Genomic DNA, 17,085 nt, shown 5'->3' on the forward strand with positions numbered 1-17,085 from the left:
GTGAACCCTGTATTTTTCAAACCAAAAGGTATCACCTTGTAATGGTAATTTCTAGTAAGAGTAACAAAAACTGTCTTTTCCTGATCACCTAAGACTAGTGGTATTTGATGGTATCCCTGAAAGACTTCTAAAAGGCTCATTCGAGGATGGTCTACAATTGCATCTACTAGTTGGTCTATCTGAGGCATAGGGAAATGATCTTTTGGACAACCCTTATTTAAATATGTGAAATCCACACACACTCGCCACTTCCCACTTTTCTTCTTCACCACTACGGTATTGTTCAACCACTCAGGGTAAAAAACCTCCTTAATAACCCTGGCCTGCTTAAACTTCATCACCTCGTATTTGACAACATCAGAATGATTCTTAGATGAGCTCCGAGGTGGTTGCTTTTTGGGGGTGACTAATGGATTGACATTCAAATGATGGCAGATAAAACTCAGATCCACCCTTGAAACTTCGTAAGCACTCCACGCGAACAGATCAACGATCCTCTTGAGAAACTCTATCAGCTCTTCCTTCTCCTAAGAAGGCAACTGAGATCTAACCTAAAAAAATTTCTCCGAATCATCACCTACAGTAATTTTCTCCAAATCCTCACATTTCACCTCCTTGGCCGGCCCATTGACAGGTAACATTGGAGTCTTTGATTACTATGAGCCACCCTTAGCAAAGGCCGAGGACTCAACCTCAGGCTGGTGCAAAATTGCAACCACCAAACATTGCCTAGCCATGGATTGACTCCCAACAAGCTCTTCAATCTGGTCCCCGGATGGATATTTTATCTTCAAATATAGAGTGAAGGAAACGACCCCCAGGGCATGAAGCCAGGGTTTTACCACAATGGCCATATAGGGAGAGGAGGCATCCACTACAATGAAATTCACCTCCACCACCTTTAATCCTACTTGTACGGGCAGTCGAATCTGGCCCTTAAGAATAACAACCTTCCCGTCAAAGCTTACCAGAGGTGAATCATAAGCTGTCAAATCCTCAGGTTTCAAGCCCAGCCCGTTATATAAATCATGGTACATAATCTCTGCTCCACTGCCTTGATCCACCATTACCCTTTTAACATCATACCTCCTATCCTAAGGGTGACTACCAAGGTATCATCATGTGGCTGTATGGTTCCCACCTTGTCCTCCTCAGAGAAACTCATTGCTGGTCGGCTCTCCACCCTAGCCTTCTTCGACTTAGGTTTTGAATCCTTGGCAGGTAACCAAGCCACAGACATCACCTTAGAGGGCTACGAGACAATTCTCCTAGGAGTAGAAAAGATAACATTAATTGTACCCAAATGGGGCCTTGAAGAAGTGTTCCCCTGAGCCCTTGACCCTGCTTGGTCTCCTTGCCCATTGGGCCAATATAAAAACTGCTGTAACCTTCCATCTCTAACTAGTTGCCTTAGATGGTTCCATAAAGTTCTACAGTCCTTGGTGATATGCCATCATTCCTGGTGGTATTGGCAATGAAGACTTTAGTTGTGCCTCATGAGATCTCCTTCCATCTTATTTGGCTATTTGAAGTATGGCTCGTTTTTTATCTTCTTCAAGACTTGATGCACTGGCTCTCAAAACACCGTGTTAACCACTTGAGGAGCTGTAGATCCAGATTGCCCAACAAAATCCCTTCTGTGTCTGTTATTGTGATAGCGGTCCGACCTAAAATCCCTCATCTCTTGAGGGATAACCTTACCCTTCCCCTTACCTTGCTGTTAGTCAACCCCAACCCGTTTATACTTATCAATTCGGTCCATGAGCTTACGCACACTGCCAGAAGGTTTCCCAGTCAAGGACTTCCTCAAACCATGCTCAGCAGGTAAGCCAACCTTAAATGTCCTTATAGCCACGTCATCGAAATCCCCATCGATCTCATTGAACATCTCTCAATATCTGTCCAAGTACATTTTCAGGGTCTCCCCTTATCACATAGACATGGATAACAGGGAATCTAAGGGCTGGGGAACTCTATTGCACGTGATAAATCGAGATCCAAACACCTAGGTGAGCTCTTTGAAGGAATCAAGGAGACCGGGGTGACCGGCCATAAATCCTCCAATGATGAAGTTAGTTTATTTCTTCAAAAAATCTGAAATTTCAAGATTCTAGGAATATTGTCTAGAATGAACTTACCCTTCTTCACAGGAGTAGAAGTGTTTATATAGGTCGATGTAAGCGGTTATTCATCTCATAACTCCCCCTATTATTAAGGAGTCCGTAGGATTTGGAGTTAACTCCTGTAACTGCCGTGGGAGTTATGTTTCTTGACTATCGTTTCCATAACTGTCATTGGAAATGATTCATCACAAAGAGGCCTAATTTCCTTTATTAAGTGTAGAGCTCGTCCGACCAAACGCTTCTAAGGACGAACGAGCTTTTTAAGAAACCTCATCCTTCTAAACGCTTCTAAGGACGGAAGAGGTCATTAAGGATGCCTAAGATGATCACTACATGCGCTTGGTTCACCCTAGTTGGTCTTTCTTTGGATGAGCCATATGGACGAGCTCAGGAGTTGGCATTTTTTGTAACACCATCAGTTGCCCCCTCGTCCACATGGATCGTCTAAAGGATTTGTGTACTTAATGTCTACAATTGTACGTGCCATGTGTCATAATTTCACTGATGTCCAGTCTCGTCGATTTATTTTTTCGAGGGGTAAGCCACGTGTCATATCCTGGTTGGTCGTGCCATTTTGAATACCCAAGTCAGATGTCTATAAATAGTGGAATTCCTCCTCTACCCTTTACATTTCTGAAAATTTTCTTCGTCTAGAGCCTTGTCTAGAAGTCTCTTCGCATCCATAGTCCTCTCTCGTCTTGAGCTAGGTATTCTCTTCCTTCTCGTCTTTAGGTATTTGGTTTCCAAAAAATGTCTGAAACTGTTATTTCCTCGTCTAGCGATAGTACAGAGAAAGCTATAGACGAGTATTATGATACAACCAGCAATAGTGGTTCAAGTAACAATAGTCATAGTAGTGAGGAGAGTTCTACGGACAAGGGGTATACCTCTGGTGTCCCTGGGCTTCCTTTAGAAGTTATCCAAGAACAACTTAGGAAAGCCTCTGGTTCCCAAGCTGGCACTTCGTCCAATGTCCCTTCGTCTAGTCCTTTGGACGAAGAGGAGACTGTTTATAGTTGTGCTGTAGGTATTCATTCCAAAACGAGTGAGCAAAGGCTTAACAATCTTAGGGCATGGTACCAGATCTTGGATAAGCTTAACCTTAGGTTGCCCGTCCGTGGAGAGTGATGCTACAATCCTCGTTTTGGGGTAGGCATCTATGAGGCTTATTTTTTGGGGGGTTTTAGGTTACCATTGAATGCATTTGCTAGAGAGTTATTGGTTAGGTTAGGTTTAGGTATATGTCAATTCAACCTTAATACGTCGAGATTAGTTATGTCTATGCAAATTTTGTGGAGTGAAGTATTTGGGAGGGACCGTCCCTTTACTGTGGACGAGTTCCTTTTTTGTTACAAACCTTCAGAGATAAATCAATCCCTTGGCTTTTACCAATTCACAGTTAGGGGTAAAGATTGTAGATTAATCAAGTCTCTGGCCTCGTCTGACAAAAATTGGAAGACAGAGTTTATCTTTGTCTCCGGTTCTTGGGCAGGGAACCCTGTGGACGTTGGCAGGGACCCTTTTGCCCCTTACTCTGGGGACTTAGGGAACCTTTGTCCTGAAGGTACGTCCCTCCCCTTTTTCATTTTTCTTTCTTTCAACTTATTTTTTATTTGCTTCTAACTCTTGTTTATCATTTGTTTGACAGGTGTTAAATGACCTTCTTTAAGCAAATTCCACTGTGATCGCGTCCATAGAGCTCGTCTTTTCGCCGATAGGGATTTTCGTTCTTTAGTTACCCTACGACATCTTGCCAAGTGGGGACTTGGTCCTGAACCATCAGATGAGGCTATTGCTCACGAAGTCATAGTACGAAGAAGTAAGTTTCTACCTAATGTCATTTTGAACACTTACCTTATTTCCTGATCTACTTATAATTTGTCACTTATTGTCATTTTTTTTGCACTTTTAGGAGTGTCAACAATGAAAGAAAATGAGGGAAAAGAAATTGTAGATGAAGAACATCGTCCTGAGACCCAGCCTCAAGTTCGTCCATTGGCTGGGGACAAAAAGAGATTTGTGTCCAAAAATCTAGATTTGGGAAATCTCCCCAACCGACGAGGCAAAAAGGCCAAGCATGGGTTGTCCCAAACAGTCAAGCCCAACATTCCCTCATCTCAACAACCTGTCAAAATTTATGACGTGGACTCGTCCACTCCAATTGAAACCACTCTGTCCAAGTCTCCTCCACCCAAGACGATTGTGCCTACCATATCCCAGCCTTTTCAATGGGTCCCTTCAAATATCACTGAAAATGAAGACCTGGCTTTGGAGCGTTTTCAGAAAGCTGTTTTAGACGAGGACATAAATATTTGCTATGACATGTCCTTCAAGGATTTTGAACACTCTGGTGTTCACGATCTTTTTAAGGTAAGTAAATCATATTTTTTCCTTGTCTTTCCTAAAAAATATACATATATATATATATATATATATTTTTTTTTTTCATCTAACTTTCATTTTTCCTTTTTTTTTTTTTTTTTTTTTTTTGAGGCTATGTCAAAATTTATTGCAACATTCAGGCAGGCTACAGGATTGGACAAGATGAGGGTCCTGTTAGAGATGAGGATTTAGGAGGTGAAAGAAGAATCCAAAAAATGGGCTAAGGTGGCTGCCAAGGCTGAGGAGAAGACAACAGAGCTCCAGAACTTGATTAAGGAGTTAAAAACTAATGTAGTGAAAAAAGACACTCGTCTTGACCATCTACAGCAAAAGAACGATGAGCTGAGTACTCTTCTGTCCAAGGCTAAAGAGGATGCAGTGATTGAATTCAAAGCGTCCAAGCAATACCCTGATCTTCTAGATGCCAATTATGCAACAGGTTTTGTGGATTTCAGTGTGGATGCTATGGAAAATTTCCCAGAAGTGGACTTTAGCTCCATTAAGCTTAACCTAGCTGCTGCTACCAGCTCTCTTCTTCAAACTAGCTCCGAGGATGTCAATGTGGAAGACGATGCCACCACTCAGCCACCTTAAGACGACCCCAATGCTAATGCCCCTTTTTCTTAAAGACGAGACTTTTGCACTTAAGCAATCCTTGTATTTCTTTTTCCTTTCTTTTGGTTTTTGGGACCTTTTTATGTAACCAAAATACATTTGCCTTGTCCATTGTTTTAGGACGTGGTCTTAAACAATCATTTCGGTTTGCTTGACTTAACAAGAGTTTTTGGACGTAGGTTGTCCACCCTTTAGTTAATGAATGAAAGTTTATTTTCTATCATTGTGTGGACAAATGATGTTATCTATATTAACTCTAGCTTTGGCTCGTCCATGGTGAAATTTTATATATATTTATATATATATATATATATTTTAATGTAACTCAACTTTGTGGACGGTAGTATTTTTCCTTTAGCTTCATTCATCCTAAGACTTGCAAGCTGGTTTTATATTCTATCGAGTTTCTTTTGCCTAACTTTTCACTCGTCCAAAGATTGGATTGTTTCAATTGGCTTTTTATTCTCGTCCTTAATTTGGACGAATATACTTTATAAGGCTTTCCCTCATTCATGACTTGGATGAGTATGCCTAAGCTTTTCCTTGTTTTACTCAGGAAAACTTATAAACATTACATCTTTGCGTCCAGAGAATTTATTCGTCTTGAACTTTTAGCCCCCTTGTGGGTTAGCTTGAACGAAAATAGTATGGAGATTTGGAATTCACACAATATTTCATACATAACATAAATATTGTTCATAGATAAGGCATATACTTACAAGCTAATGCCTTTTTAGGGAATTTAATAAATACAAACTCCATAACTTCGTCCATAACCACAACATAAATAATAAAGTAGCAGCATTAAACATAAGTAGAACGTAAGTATACAAACAAGCTTCAAGCTCGTCTATAGTAATACTCATCCAGGCTATCACTTTTACTAATAGTACCTCCTTAGGTGCTCTACATTCCAAGGATGCTCCAATTTTTTCCCATCCAGGGCCTCAAAGTAGTAGGATCCTTGCCTTTTATAGTTGATAACTCTGTAGGGTCCTTCCCAATTAAGCCCTAGTTTCCCATGAGCCGAGTTCTTGGTTGCCAAAGAAACCTTTTTTAGGACGAGGTCTCCTATGTTGAATCGCCTTGGCTTCACCATTGCATCATACTGCCTAGCCATTAGGTTTTTGTACCTTGCCGTCTTATGTTCTGCATCCGTCCTCACCTCGTCTATTAGATCGAGGTTTAGACGGAGTTGCTTCTCGTTATCCTTATTCTGATACATTGTTACCCTATGGTTAGCCATGTGCACTTCTACAGGTATGACTGCGTTGCTTCCATAGGCTAACTTGAAAGGAGTTTCTCCTATAGGGGTTTTCACCGTCGTTCTGTACGCCTATAGAACACCTGGTAGCTTGTCTGGCCACATTCCCTTTGCCCCCTCAAGTCGAGTCTTGATGATTTTCAACAAGGATCGATTTGCAACTTCAGCTTGACCATTTGCTTGGGGATGGGCAGGTGAGGAATAATGATTTTGAATTCCGAAATGTTTACAAAAGTCCCTGAAAAGTATATTGTCAAATTGTCGTCCGTTGTCAGACACTAATACTCTGGGTACCTCAAACCTGAACACAATGTTCTTTCAAACGAAGTTCTTGACATTTTGTTGTGCGATATTTGCTAGGGGTTCTACCTCTACCCACTTGGTGAAATAATCAATACCCACTACCAGAAATTTCATCTGCCTCGTCCCAAGCAGAAAGGGACCTAAGATGTCTAGCCCCCATTGTGCAAAAGGCCATGGGGCCATCATAGGGGTGAGATACTCGGATGGTTGTCTAGGGACGTTACTAAATCGTTGGCATTGATCACAAACCTTGACATATGCCTTGGCATCAGCTTGCATGTTTGGCCAGTAGTAGCTTGCGCAGACGACCTTGTGGATAAGTGATCTGGCTCTTGAATGGTTGCCATATGCTCCTTCATGAACCTCCCTCAATACATAGTTAGTTTCGTCCGGAGCTAAACACCTCAGATAAGGTTGTGAAAAACCCCTTTTGTATAGTACCTCGTTCATGAGGACGTATCTGGCTAATCTAACTCTGAGCTTCCTGGCCTCGTCTTTTCCTTCTGGAAGCTTTCCATCCTTCAAGTATGACATTATTGGAGTCATCCAATTCTCTTCACCCTCTATCTGATGCACCTCTGGAAAGTCTATGCTAGGCAGGTATTGAATTTCATCAAACTCGTCCATTACTTCGCTTGTTGAGGCTTCTTTTGCTAAAGTATTTGCTTCAATATTTTCTTCTCTTGGAAGCTGAACGAAATCGGCTTCCTTAAACTTCTTGACAAGGCGTAACACCCTGTTAAGGTACTTCTTCATTCGTTCTTCTCTGGCTTCACATGTCCCATTCACTTGACCTATGACTAATTGTGAGTCTCCCAGGACGAGTATCGATTCTGCTTCCACAAATTTAGCCAACTCCAACCCTTTAAGAAGGGTTTCATATTCAGCTTCATTGTTGGTTGTTTAATACTGCAGACAGACCTTGTGCTTCAATTTATCTCCCTCCGAGGATAGTAAGACAACTTCAATTCCTCCTGCATGCTGTGTTAATGACCCATCTACATGGACAATCCATTTCTTTTTATCTTCTATTTCGCTTAAGTCTTCACAACTTGGAGTGAACTCTGCAATGAAATCTGTCAGGGCTTGAGCTTTTATTGCATGTCTTGGTTGATATTTGATGTCAAATTCTCTAAGCTCGACAGCCCACTGGATCAGTCGTCCTGTAGCTTCTAGCTTGTTCATTACTTTCTTGAGTGGATGATCGGTCATGACGTTGATGAAAAGAGCTTGGAAGTAATGCCTAAGCTTCCTGGAGGCCGTTGTCAATGCAAAAGCCAGCTTCTCTATTAGCAGATATCGTCCTTCCTCTCCCCTTAATGCTCTACTTGTGTAGTATACAGGTTTTTGCACTCTTCCTTCTTCCCTTATCAATGCTGAACTAACGGCATATGGAGTGACTACTAAGTACAAATACAACTCCTTCCCCAGCACGGATGGACTTAGTAAAGGAGCCGTAGTGAGGTAGATTTTCAAGTCCTAGAAAGCTTTTTGACACTCGTCCGTCCATTCAAATGTCTTTTTAAGTACCTTAAAAAACGGCAAACATTTATCAGTAGCTTTAGAGACAAACCTGTTAAGGGTAGCAACTCGTCCAGTAAGAGACTGGATTTCTTTGATATTTTGCGGAGGTTCCATGTTTAGTATCGCCTGGATCTTGTTTGGATTTGCTTCAATCCCCCTATGCGAAACCATAAACCCCAGGAATTTCCCGGATGATACTCCGAAAGCACATTTGCTGGGGTTCAACCTCATGTTATACTGCCTAAGTGTGTCAAACGTTTCCTGCAGGTCGTCCAGGTGCTTCTCCTCGTCCTGACTTTTCACCAACATGTCATCTACGTAAACTTCTACATTCTACCCAATTTGTGAACGAAACATTTGGTTAACCAACCTCTGATATGTTGCCCTAGCGTTCTTTAAATCAAAGGGCATCACCTTATAACAGAATAAGCCTTGACTCATGACAAAGGATGTCTTTTCTTGATCTGCGTCATCCATCCTTATCTGATTGTATCCGGAGAAAGCATCCATAAAGCTAAGCATCTTGTGTCCCACAGTAGAATCTACCAATTGGTCAATGCGAGGCAATGGGTAGCTGTCCTTAGGGCAGGCCTTGTTTAGATCGGTGAAGTCTACACACATTCTCCACTTACCGTTTGCCTTCTTGACCATTACTACATTGGCCAACCAGTCTGGATAATAAACTTCTCGAATGAACTTCGCTATGATCAACTTCTGCACTTCTTCTTTAATAGCATTGTCTCTTTCAGGAGCAAACACCCTTTTCTTCTGTCGTATAGGCTTAGAAGAAGGATACACATTTAGACAGTGGGTAATGACACTAGGGTCTATACCTGACATGTCCTCATGACTCCAAGTAAATACATCAATATTTTTCCTCAGAAAACGGATAAGGTCCTTCTTAATCACCTCTTCTAAATCTACTCCAACCTTGGTGCACCTCTTAGGGTTTTTCTCGTCCAAAGAAATGTCTTCCAATGCTTCAATGGACTCCGCCACAAGTTTTCTTTCTTCAATATTCATTGTCTGAACCTATTCGTCCATGGCCAGCATGGCCAGGTAGCACTCTCTAGCTGCTAGTTAATCTCCTTGCACTTGTCCTACTCCATGTTCTGTTGGGAACTTAACCGACAGGTGGTAAGTGGACGTGACCGCCTTCCAACTATTTAGAGTTGGTCTTCTAATTATGGCATTGTAGGACGACAAACAGTCAACCACTAGGAAACTCACATCTTTAGTTACTTGCTGCGAATATGCCCCCACCACTACAGGCAACGTGATGGTACCCACAGGCTGCACTTTCATTCCTCCAAACCCTATCAATGGCGAGCACACTGGACGAAGTTGATCTCATCCAAGCCTCATCTGTTGGAAGGCAGGGTAGTACAATATATCTGCTAAACTTCCGTTATCCACCAACACTCTCCTAGTTGTATAATCTGCGATGAGTAAAGTGATGACAATGGCATCGTCATATGGATGATGGATCCTTTCAGCTTCTTTGTCGGTGAATGAGATAGTTGACTCGTCAGTCCCCCTCGTCCTTGGTGATCGTCTAGAAAGCTGGACGTTTTGCACCACTTTGAGATACGTCTTCTTTGACTTGGAAAACTGTCCTACTGAAGTCCCTCCTATAATAACCCTTATCTCTCCAAGTGGGGGTTGTGATGATTCTTCCATTTTTCCCTTCAACTTCTCATCTTTATGATCTTTTCCAACGAAATGCCTCAACTTTCCCTGTCTAATAAGATTCTTAATCTGCTGCTTTAAGTCATAACATTCATTCGTGTCATGGCCATGATCTCTATGGAAGCGACAGTATTTATTTTTATTGCGCTTATTAGGATCGCCTTTCATCTTCTCTGGCCACTTCAAGGAAGGATCATCCTTTATCTGCATCAGCACTTGATCGAGTAGGGCATTTAAGGGTGTATAATTCTGATTCCTTGCTATGGGGCCTGTCTTCTTATTATCTCGGTCCTTTTTGTCGTCCGTCTGTCCCTTCTTTGGACGGGGGCCTTGTTCAAAGTGGCGGTTCGCTTCCATTTTCTGAGTTCTCTTCCTCTTCTTGGCTATGATTGCATCTTCTACATTCATAAATTTCTGAGTGGAATGGACGAGTTCAGCCATAGTTTGAGGCTCTTGCTTGTAAAGCTTGTGAATGAACAGATCTGAATTAAGTCTGTTATGGAAAGCTGCCAATAGCAACTTATCGTCCATCTCGTCCACCGTCAAAACTTCCCTATTAAAACGAGTGATGAAGGACCGCAAGCTTTCATTTTTCCCCTATTCTATAGTCAACAGGCTGGAAGAAGAACATTTGTGTCTCTGTCCTCCGATGAAGTTATTGACAAAAAATTTACTTAATTCTTCAAAAGAACTTACTGAATTCAGGGGTATTTTGTCGAACCACACTCGTGCTAGGCCCTTGAGGGTGGTAGGGAAGGCTCTGCACATTATTTCATCGGGAACCCCTTGAAGATGCATAGTGGTCTTAAAGGTGGCAATGTGATCAAAAGGGTCTTGTGTCCCATTATATGAATCTAGAGAAGGCAACTTGAACTTTGGTGGTAGAAGGTGACCATTGATGGAAGCCGTAAAGGTGGAATCAGTTCTATGGACCAAATCTTCTATAGGATTCACACTTCTCATGTTCTCTTTCATTTCTTCCATGACTTTCTTCATTTGGTCCATCTCTTCTTTCAAATGTGGCACCGTTCGTGAAGTGGTACCTCTTAACTGACTTCCAATTTCAGCATTTTCTCTATCATCATGACTCTGTGTTTGTCCTCCTCCTTCCCGCTCTTCATGTGTCTGCTTTCTCAGATTAATCTCCCTCCTTAATTCTTGGTTTTGGCAAGTTAACTCTGCCATTGCAGTCGCCATAGATTGCACATGGACAGATAATGTCTGCATGACCGGTGCAAATTGGCAATCGCGATGGGGGTTGCTTGAAGCGTCTCTGCTTCCCTAATGGCCTAGGCTAGTAGCCCTCGATCTGGTTCGTACCATTCAACCTTTTTTCACGGAAAAGAAAAACAACTGCAAAATAATCTTTCCCACAGACAGCGCCAACTGATGTTTCTCGGAAAATCAGTAGGTTGGATGATGCGGATTAAGATAATGTGTCGGACCTGAAAAAGAATTGACAAAAGTCAGAGGAGACCAGGGTGACCGGCCACAAATCCTCTGATGATGAAGTTAGCTTCTTTCTTTAGAAAATCTGAAATTTCAAGATTCTAGGAATATTGTCTAGAATGAACTTACCCTTCTTCACAGGAGTAGAAGTGTTTATATAGGTCGATGTAAGCGGTTATTCATCTCATAACTCCCTCTATTATTAAGAAGTCCGTAGGATTTGGAATCAACTCCTGTAACTGCCGTGGGAGTTATGTTTCTTGACTATCGTTTCCATAACTGTCGTTGGAAACGATTCATCACAAAGAGGCCTAATTTCCTTTATTAAGTGTAGAGCTCGTCCGTCCAAACGCTTCCAAATGACGGACGAGCTTTTTAAGAAACCTTGTCCGTCTAAACGCTTCTAAGGATGGACAAGGTCATTAAGGATGCCTAGGACGATCACTACATGCACTTGGTTCGCCCTAGTTGGTCTTTCTTTGGACGAGCCATATGGACGAGCTCAAGAGTTGACGTTTTTTGTAACACCATTAGTAGGTGGTCCAACTTATGCCCATTTGAATCAAATAGCTTCTGCAAATTACTAACTAACAAAAATAAAAGTTCTAAATATTCACTAAAATATGGTAGTTAAAACGTGAATTGTACTGTGAAAGCACGGACATAACATTTTGCCTGCTTTGCCTAAGTCACACGTACCTAATATGGGATACGCATGGGACACTGCTGCACGCATGTCCCAGATTTTTTTTTTTTTTTTTTTAATTATTGGACACGGCCTATGCCAAAAAGAGAGAAAAAAATAATCTATAACCTTGAATCTCCATTCTTCATCTTCAGTCTTAACTTTCTCTCTTTCATTTTTTGTTTTCAGAAAAACTTTTTTTTTTAGAGTTATGTGACAGACTACCTCCTCTTTTTCAATTTGACTTTTTAGTGGCTAGCAGTTAGCCACTTCTCTCTCAAACTCACGCGTCTCTTTATTTTTTTTACTCTTTCCCTGTCTCCCTTACGTCTCTTTTTTTCTTTTCTTTTTTTCAATTCAAATATCAGGATGACACTCACATAATAGGCTTTAATATACTTGGGACATGGGCTTAAATTATTAAAGGAGGTAAAATATTTTAGATCTCTATCATATATATATATATATATATATATATATATATATATTATAGACTCTTAAACTTTAATTAAATAAAATATTCATTATTGCTCTTAAATTGATACACGTATCTCTGTCATATCTGTATCCTAATTTTTTAGAAATTGTCGTATCATTGTGTTGTACCCATATCCAATATCCATATCCGTGCTTCCTAGTTAATAAGTAAACAATCTTTTAATCAATCTTTCCGTTTCTATATTAGTTTCACAAAAGTTTTCAATAAGTAAATATACATGCATGCACACATACCTAAGGACACTACATTAAAAACTGTGATATTTTCTATATATATATATATATATATATATATATATATTAGATTAACATGTTTGCTTTCGTAGATGGCCCATCTTCAAATATAAAACCATTTCAGCGCATGATGCTTCATTTCCAGCTGGAAAATGTTAGGACTATAATTTTTGCTACAACTTATTTACGTGGCAAGTTATAAGTGGTAGAGTAAAAGTACTGAGTTCATGTGGGTTCACAATTCCACTACTCACAACTCACCACATGAATAAGTTATGGCAAAGTTGTGACAAAAATTGTAATCATAACATTACTCTTCCCAGTTACATCACCCGGAATCCTTGCAACTTATTCCATGCTTGGTAGTGGCATTGATATCAATTCCTTCAGTAAGGTAATAGAACAAAAGTATATAAGAATCCAAATAAATGCATTAAGTTAATGTAAATTAACGACCACAACAATTACCTTCCACACCAATACCATACTACACGACAAAGTTTCATTTGAGTTGCATGAGAGAGAACATCTATATATATATATATATATATATAACCGAAACCTTTGAAACTCCCACAATTTTCCACGTCATCATTATTTTAAAAAAATTAAAAAACTATTTCTATTTCCTAGTCCAGGTCATCATTATTTTTAAATCATCATAATTATTTTTAAAAAAAAAATCTGCTAAAAAAAACCTATTTCTATTTTCCACGGCAATATCAAACCCGATACCCAAAATTTTTGTTCTCCTTCCCCAAAACCCAATTATGAATGCCATTCCTCTTTTCCTCTATTTCTCTCCCTTATCTCTCTTCTCTACCCTTTCAGCATCCTCTGATTTGTTTTTCAATCAAACCCGATAAAACCCTAAAACCTCTTCAAGAACTGACCACCACCGACTCTCACCGTTACAGTTTGCACACCCAGGCCAGGCCACAATATCTCCCGGTGCAATTTCTCAAGAACTCCTTGATAAGATCACCTTGAATCCTCAATCTTCCTTATCTTCTTCCTTTTTTGTTGCTGTTGTCCTAATCTATTTGCTTATAATTAATTTGTGGTTTTTGTTTCCATAGTTTCTGAACATTCTTGAATTAGGATGAAATCAAGATGACTTTGAGTCTGAAGGATTGATTTGGGGTTTTTATTAGTTTTGGGATTTTGGGGTTCCTAATTAGGGTTTGCTGAAATTATAGATTTCAATTGCTAATATGTTTCCTCTTTGTTCTTTTTTGTTTTTCTCAGGGGAACACCATAGAAGATCAAATTCTACCTAGGCTTTGTCTCTTGGCTTTTTGAGGAATGGTTGGTGATGTTTTTAATTTAATTTAGGATTTCCTCCCTAACCTATTCTCTTTATTTATTTGTTAGTCGGAGTGAAATTGTGGTTTTTGGGTCCAGTTTAGCACTTTGGTTTACTAATTTGTGTTTTTTTTTTTAATTTTATAAATAATTCAAAGCTTCTGAATAAGGTTTTAAATATATTTTGGGTTCTATTTGTTGTTATCCATATAATTGTAGACAAGTTATGAGTCTTCCATGTTTGAAAGACTTAATCTTCATCAAAATATATGAACACTAACAAAAATATTTTTAATTTTGCATTTCATAGGATTTAGTTTTCTGTATTTTGGTTGGTTGGTTTTGATTTAATTTATTGGGCATCAAACCTGTGAAGAATTCTGGAAAGCAAGCTTGATCAGCTTTGTGGAGGCTCTTTGTGTTCTAAACCTGCTTGTATGTTAGCTCTCAGTGCACCAATGAGTTCTAGCAAATCACACATCATCTCCTTGTAAGAGCAAAGTGTAGGTTAGCTCAGTATGTGTAACTTACTTATAAAAAAATGTAGGTTAGCTCAGTCTTTAGGCTTATCATAGCAATTTCTGTTGTAATTTTGTACAATATTAGCTTTGTCCCATTTCAATTCTTTTTATACATCGTATAGTTTCTTCTTATAGTGTTATAATTTTTTCAATGATATGATTGTGATTTAAAATGGTATGGAGAGCTGCAAAGATATTTTTGATCCAAATTCCAAAAGGAGCAGCTATGTTAATTGTTACTCCCTATAAGATGCATTTAGATTTTATTTATGCTGCCACTTCCCCTATTGTTATAGCATTGAATTATCCTCTAGACTTATTATATTTATAAATGCTCTTGACCGATTTCTATCTTTGAAAGAGACCCGAATAATGGTAAGTGGCCTACTTTGCAAATCAAATTCTTTTTGAAGCTACTGGCTGAATTCCACGTTGATGATAGAATATTGAAGGGTTGATTTGGAACCATTGTAATGTTTGAATAGTAGATCTACTAGGCAATACTACCAAAAGAGCATAATCAGCCCAACTTAGAGTTATCTAATCTAGAAGAAACTTGAAAGTCTTAAATTTTGGAAGCCTTGAACTATTTAGAATTGGTTTTCAAAAGGATCTTGCTGTTAGTCATTTACTGTTATTTTAATGACTTAATTTAAAAAAGATTGCATTAAATGACTTCATTTTAGGAGGTTTGGTTATTTTGGTGTTTTAGAAGGTGTAGAAGTGGTGGAAAAAGTTATGTTTACATAATGTATATTTTTTTACTTTGAAATCTTTGTGAACATGTACTTTTTTTTTCTTTCTTTTTTTTGCCTCCTATCCATATAGTTGTGGCATGTTCTTTTTGATTTTAGGGTAATTCTATTTTGCAAGTAACAATTGCAAAATTGCTGATTGATGTGCAATCATTAAAATGTTGAATTTTGGTTAAAAGGTTGATATCAACCTAATTTTTAGCATCTTTCACAATTTTAAGTGAATACATGTAAATTTGATCAAATGTTAATTTTTATGCCTTACAGGGCTTTGAGGAGTACATAAATATGATTTTGGAAGATGTTGGAAAAAGCCTCAAGAGGGAGAGCAAAAAACTTTAGGTGGGTTCATTTTCTCATTTTACTTTACTTTTAATCTCCCAAATGTGCATACTCTAAATGTGGTACATCTATTTTGTTATTTGTTGATTACATATCAAAAAATGTACAGGGTAGATTCTTCTTAAGAGATGCAACACAACAGTCACCCCTTTCTCTCTCTCTCTCTCTCAATAGTGGAAATAATGATTTCAGAAATTGTGTAAATTGGCATTATGTTGCCTTTTCAATCCCATTGAGGTCTAGCATCTTTGTTTACTAGCAATGTTAAAATTTAGATACATCTTGGACATCAAGAACGATTAATGTAATTTATGAAAGATACTTGATTGAATGAGTATGGAATTAACTATATTTGTGTAATTAATTGTATTGGAGTGTACTTATATCAGTTATATATTTTCTAAGAGAAATGATATGTCTACAACATTTTTACAATAAATCCTAAGTGGTAAGTTGTTACTAGTTGTTATTGTTGGAGCAAAAAAGTAATCTTAACGTTAGTTTGAAATTTGAACTAATAACAACTAATCACCTGTGATTTATTGTAAAAATATTGTAAAAATGTTGTAGTCGTAGCATCTTTCATTTTCTAAATATGATCTCTAGCTCTTGGTTATCATGATATCTCATTGTATGTGATAGATTTTATTACTTTGTAAGTGATAGATTTTATTGGTTTGGTATATAATTTATACCATGATATTGAAATATATATATATATATATATATATTTTTTTTATATTAGAGAAGTTATTAATAGATTTCCCGTGCATCGCACGGTTTAGCGACTAGTTTGATTAAAAATGAAAACTCTTATACAATGACAACCAGTCCAGTAACGTGTTAATTTATCTGTTTATGCTCTAATAGAAACTTTATTTGTATTATGCCTTCTTCCTAATTTTAAGAGCAAATGCGCAGAGAGAAGTAAGAAGAATCGTACAACAAGAGAGATAAAAGAGCTAGGAATGGTACAAAGTGAATGGGGTATAGGATTTTCTACCATAGTTCATTAATAAAAATTCTAAGATCCTGAATTACACAAATACCCTAGTAAAGTACAAAAGATCATCACATAGACATAGTGTTCTACAACACTTAAGTCATTAAAATAATTTACTGTATTTGAAGTATTTATTCAGAAAATTTTTGTGGAATGTTCCACCAAAAACATATCAACCTTTGATAGTACAAGGATGTTGGAGCATTTTAATATTAAATAATTAAAATGAATAAATGTTATAACATAAATGTAAAGATGTGGAAGTGAATATGGAAGATGAGAAGTTAGTGAAAATGTTTAATCCCACATTGAAAAGGAGAGAGACTATTTTATTCTTTTTAAGTGTGGTGATTAATGGGCTAACATGAATTGTCTCAGATATTGGGCTAGATA

The 17,085-nt window shown here is 38.5% G+C and overlaps 1 protein-coding gene and 1 long non-coding RNA gene across 2 annotated transcripts; one reads left to right on the plus strand and one right to left on the minus strand.

The window, feature by feature from the left end:
• Positions 1 to 9,561: 9,561 nt before the first annotated feature.
• On the minus strand, positions 9,562 to 10,884 carry LOC115961515. Its single transcript, XM_031080493.1, has 2 exons — positions 10,597 to 10,884; positions 9,562 to 10,497 (listed from the first exon to the last, which is right to left on the minus strand). The coding sequence occupies exons 1-2, from the start codon at positions 10,882 to 10,884 to the stop codon at positions 9,562 to 9,564; spliced, it is 1,224 nt and encodes a 407-aa protein (XP_030936353.1).
• Positions 10,885 to 13,979: 3,095 nt separating this feature from the next.
• On the plus strand, positions 13,980 to 15,969 carry LOC115975020. Its single transcript, XR_004088048.1, has 3 exons — positions 13,980 to 14,074; positions 15,615 to 15,689; positions 15,799 to 15,969. It is a non-coding gene; the product is annotated as an uncharacterized LOC115975020 (long non-coding RNA).
• Positions 15,970 to 17,085: the final 1,116 nt, after the last annotated feature.

Source organism: Quercus lobata, chromosome 2 (assembly GCF_001633185.2).
Source record: "Quercus lobata isolate SW786 chromosome 2, ValleyOak3.0 Primary Assembly, whole genome shotgun sequence".
Taxonomy (NCBI): domain Eukaryota; kingdom Viridiplantae; phylum Streptophyta; class Magnoliopsida; order Fagales; family Fagaceae; genus Quercus; species Quercus lobata.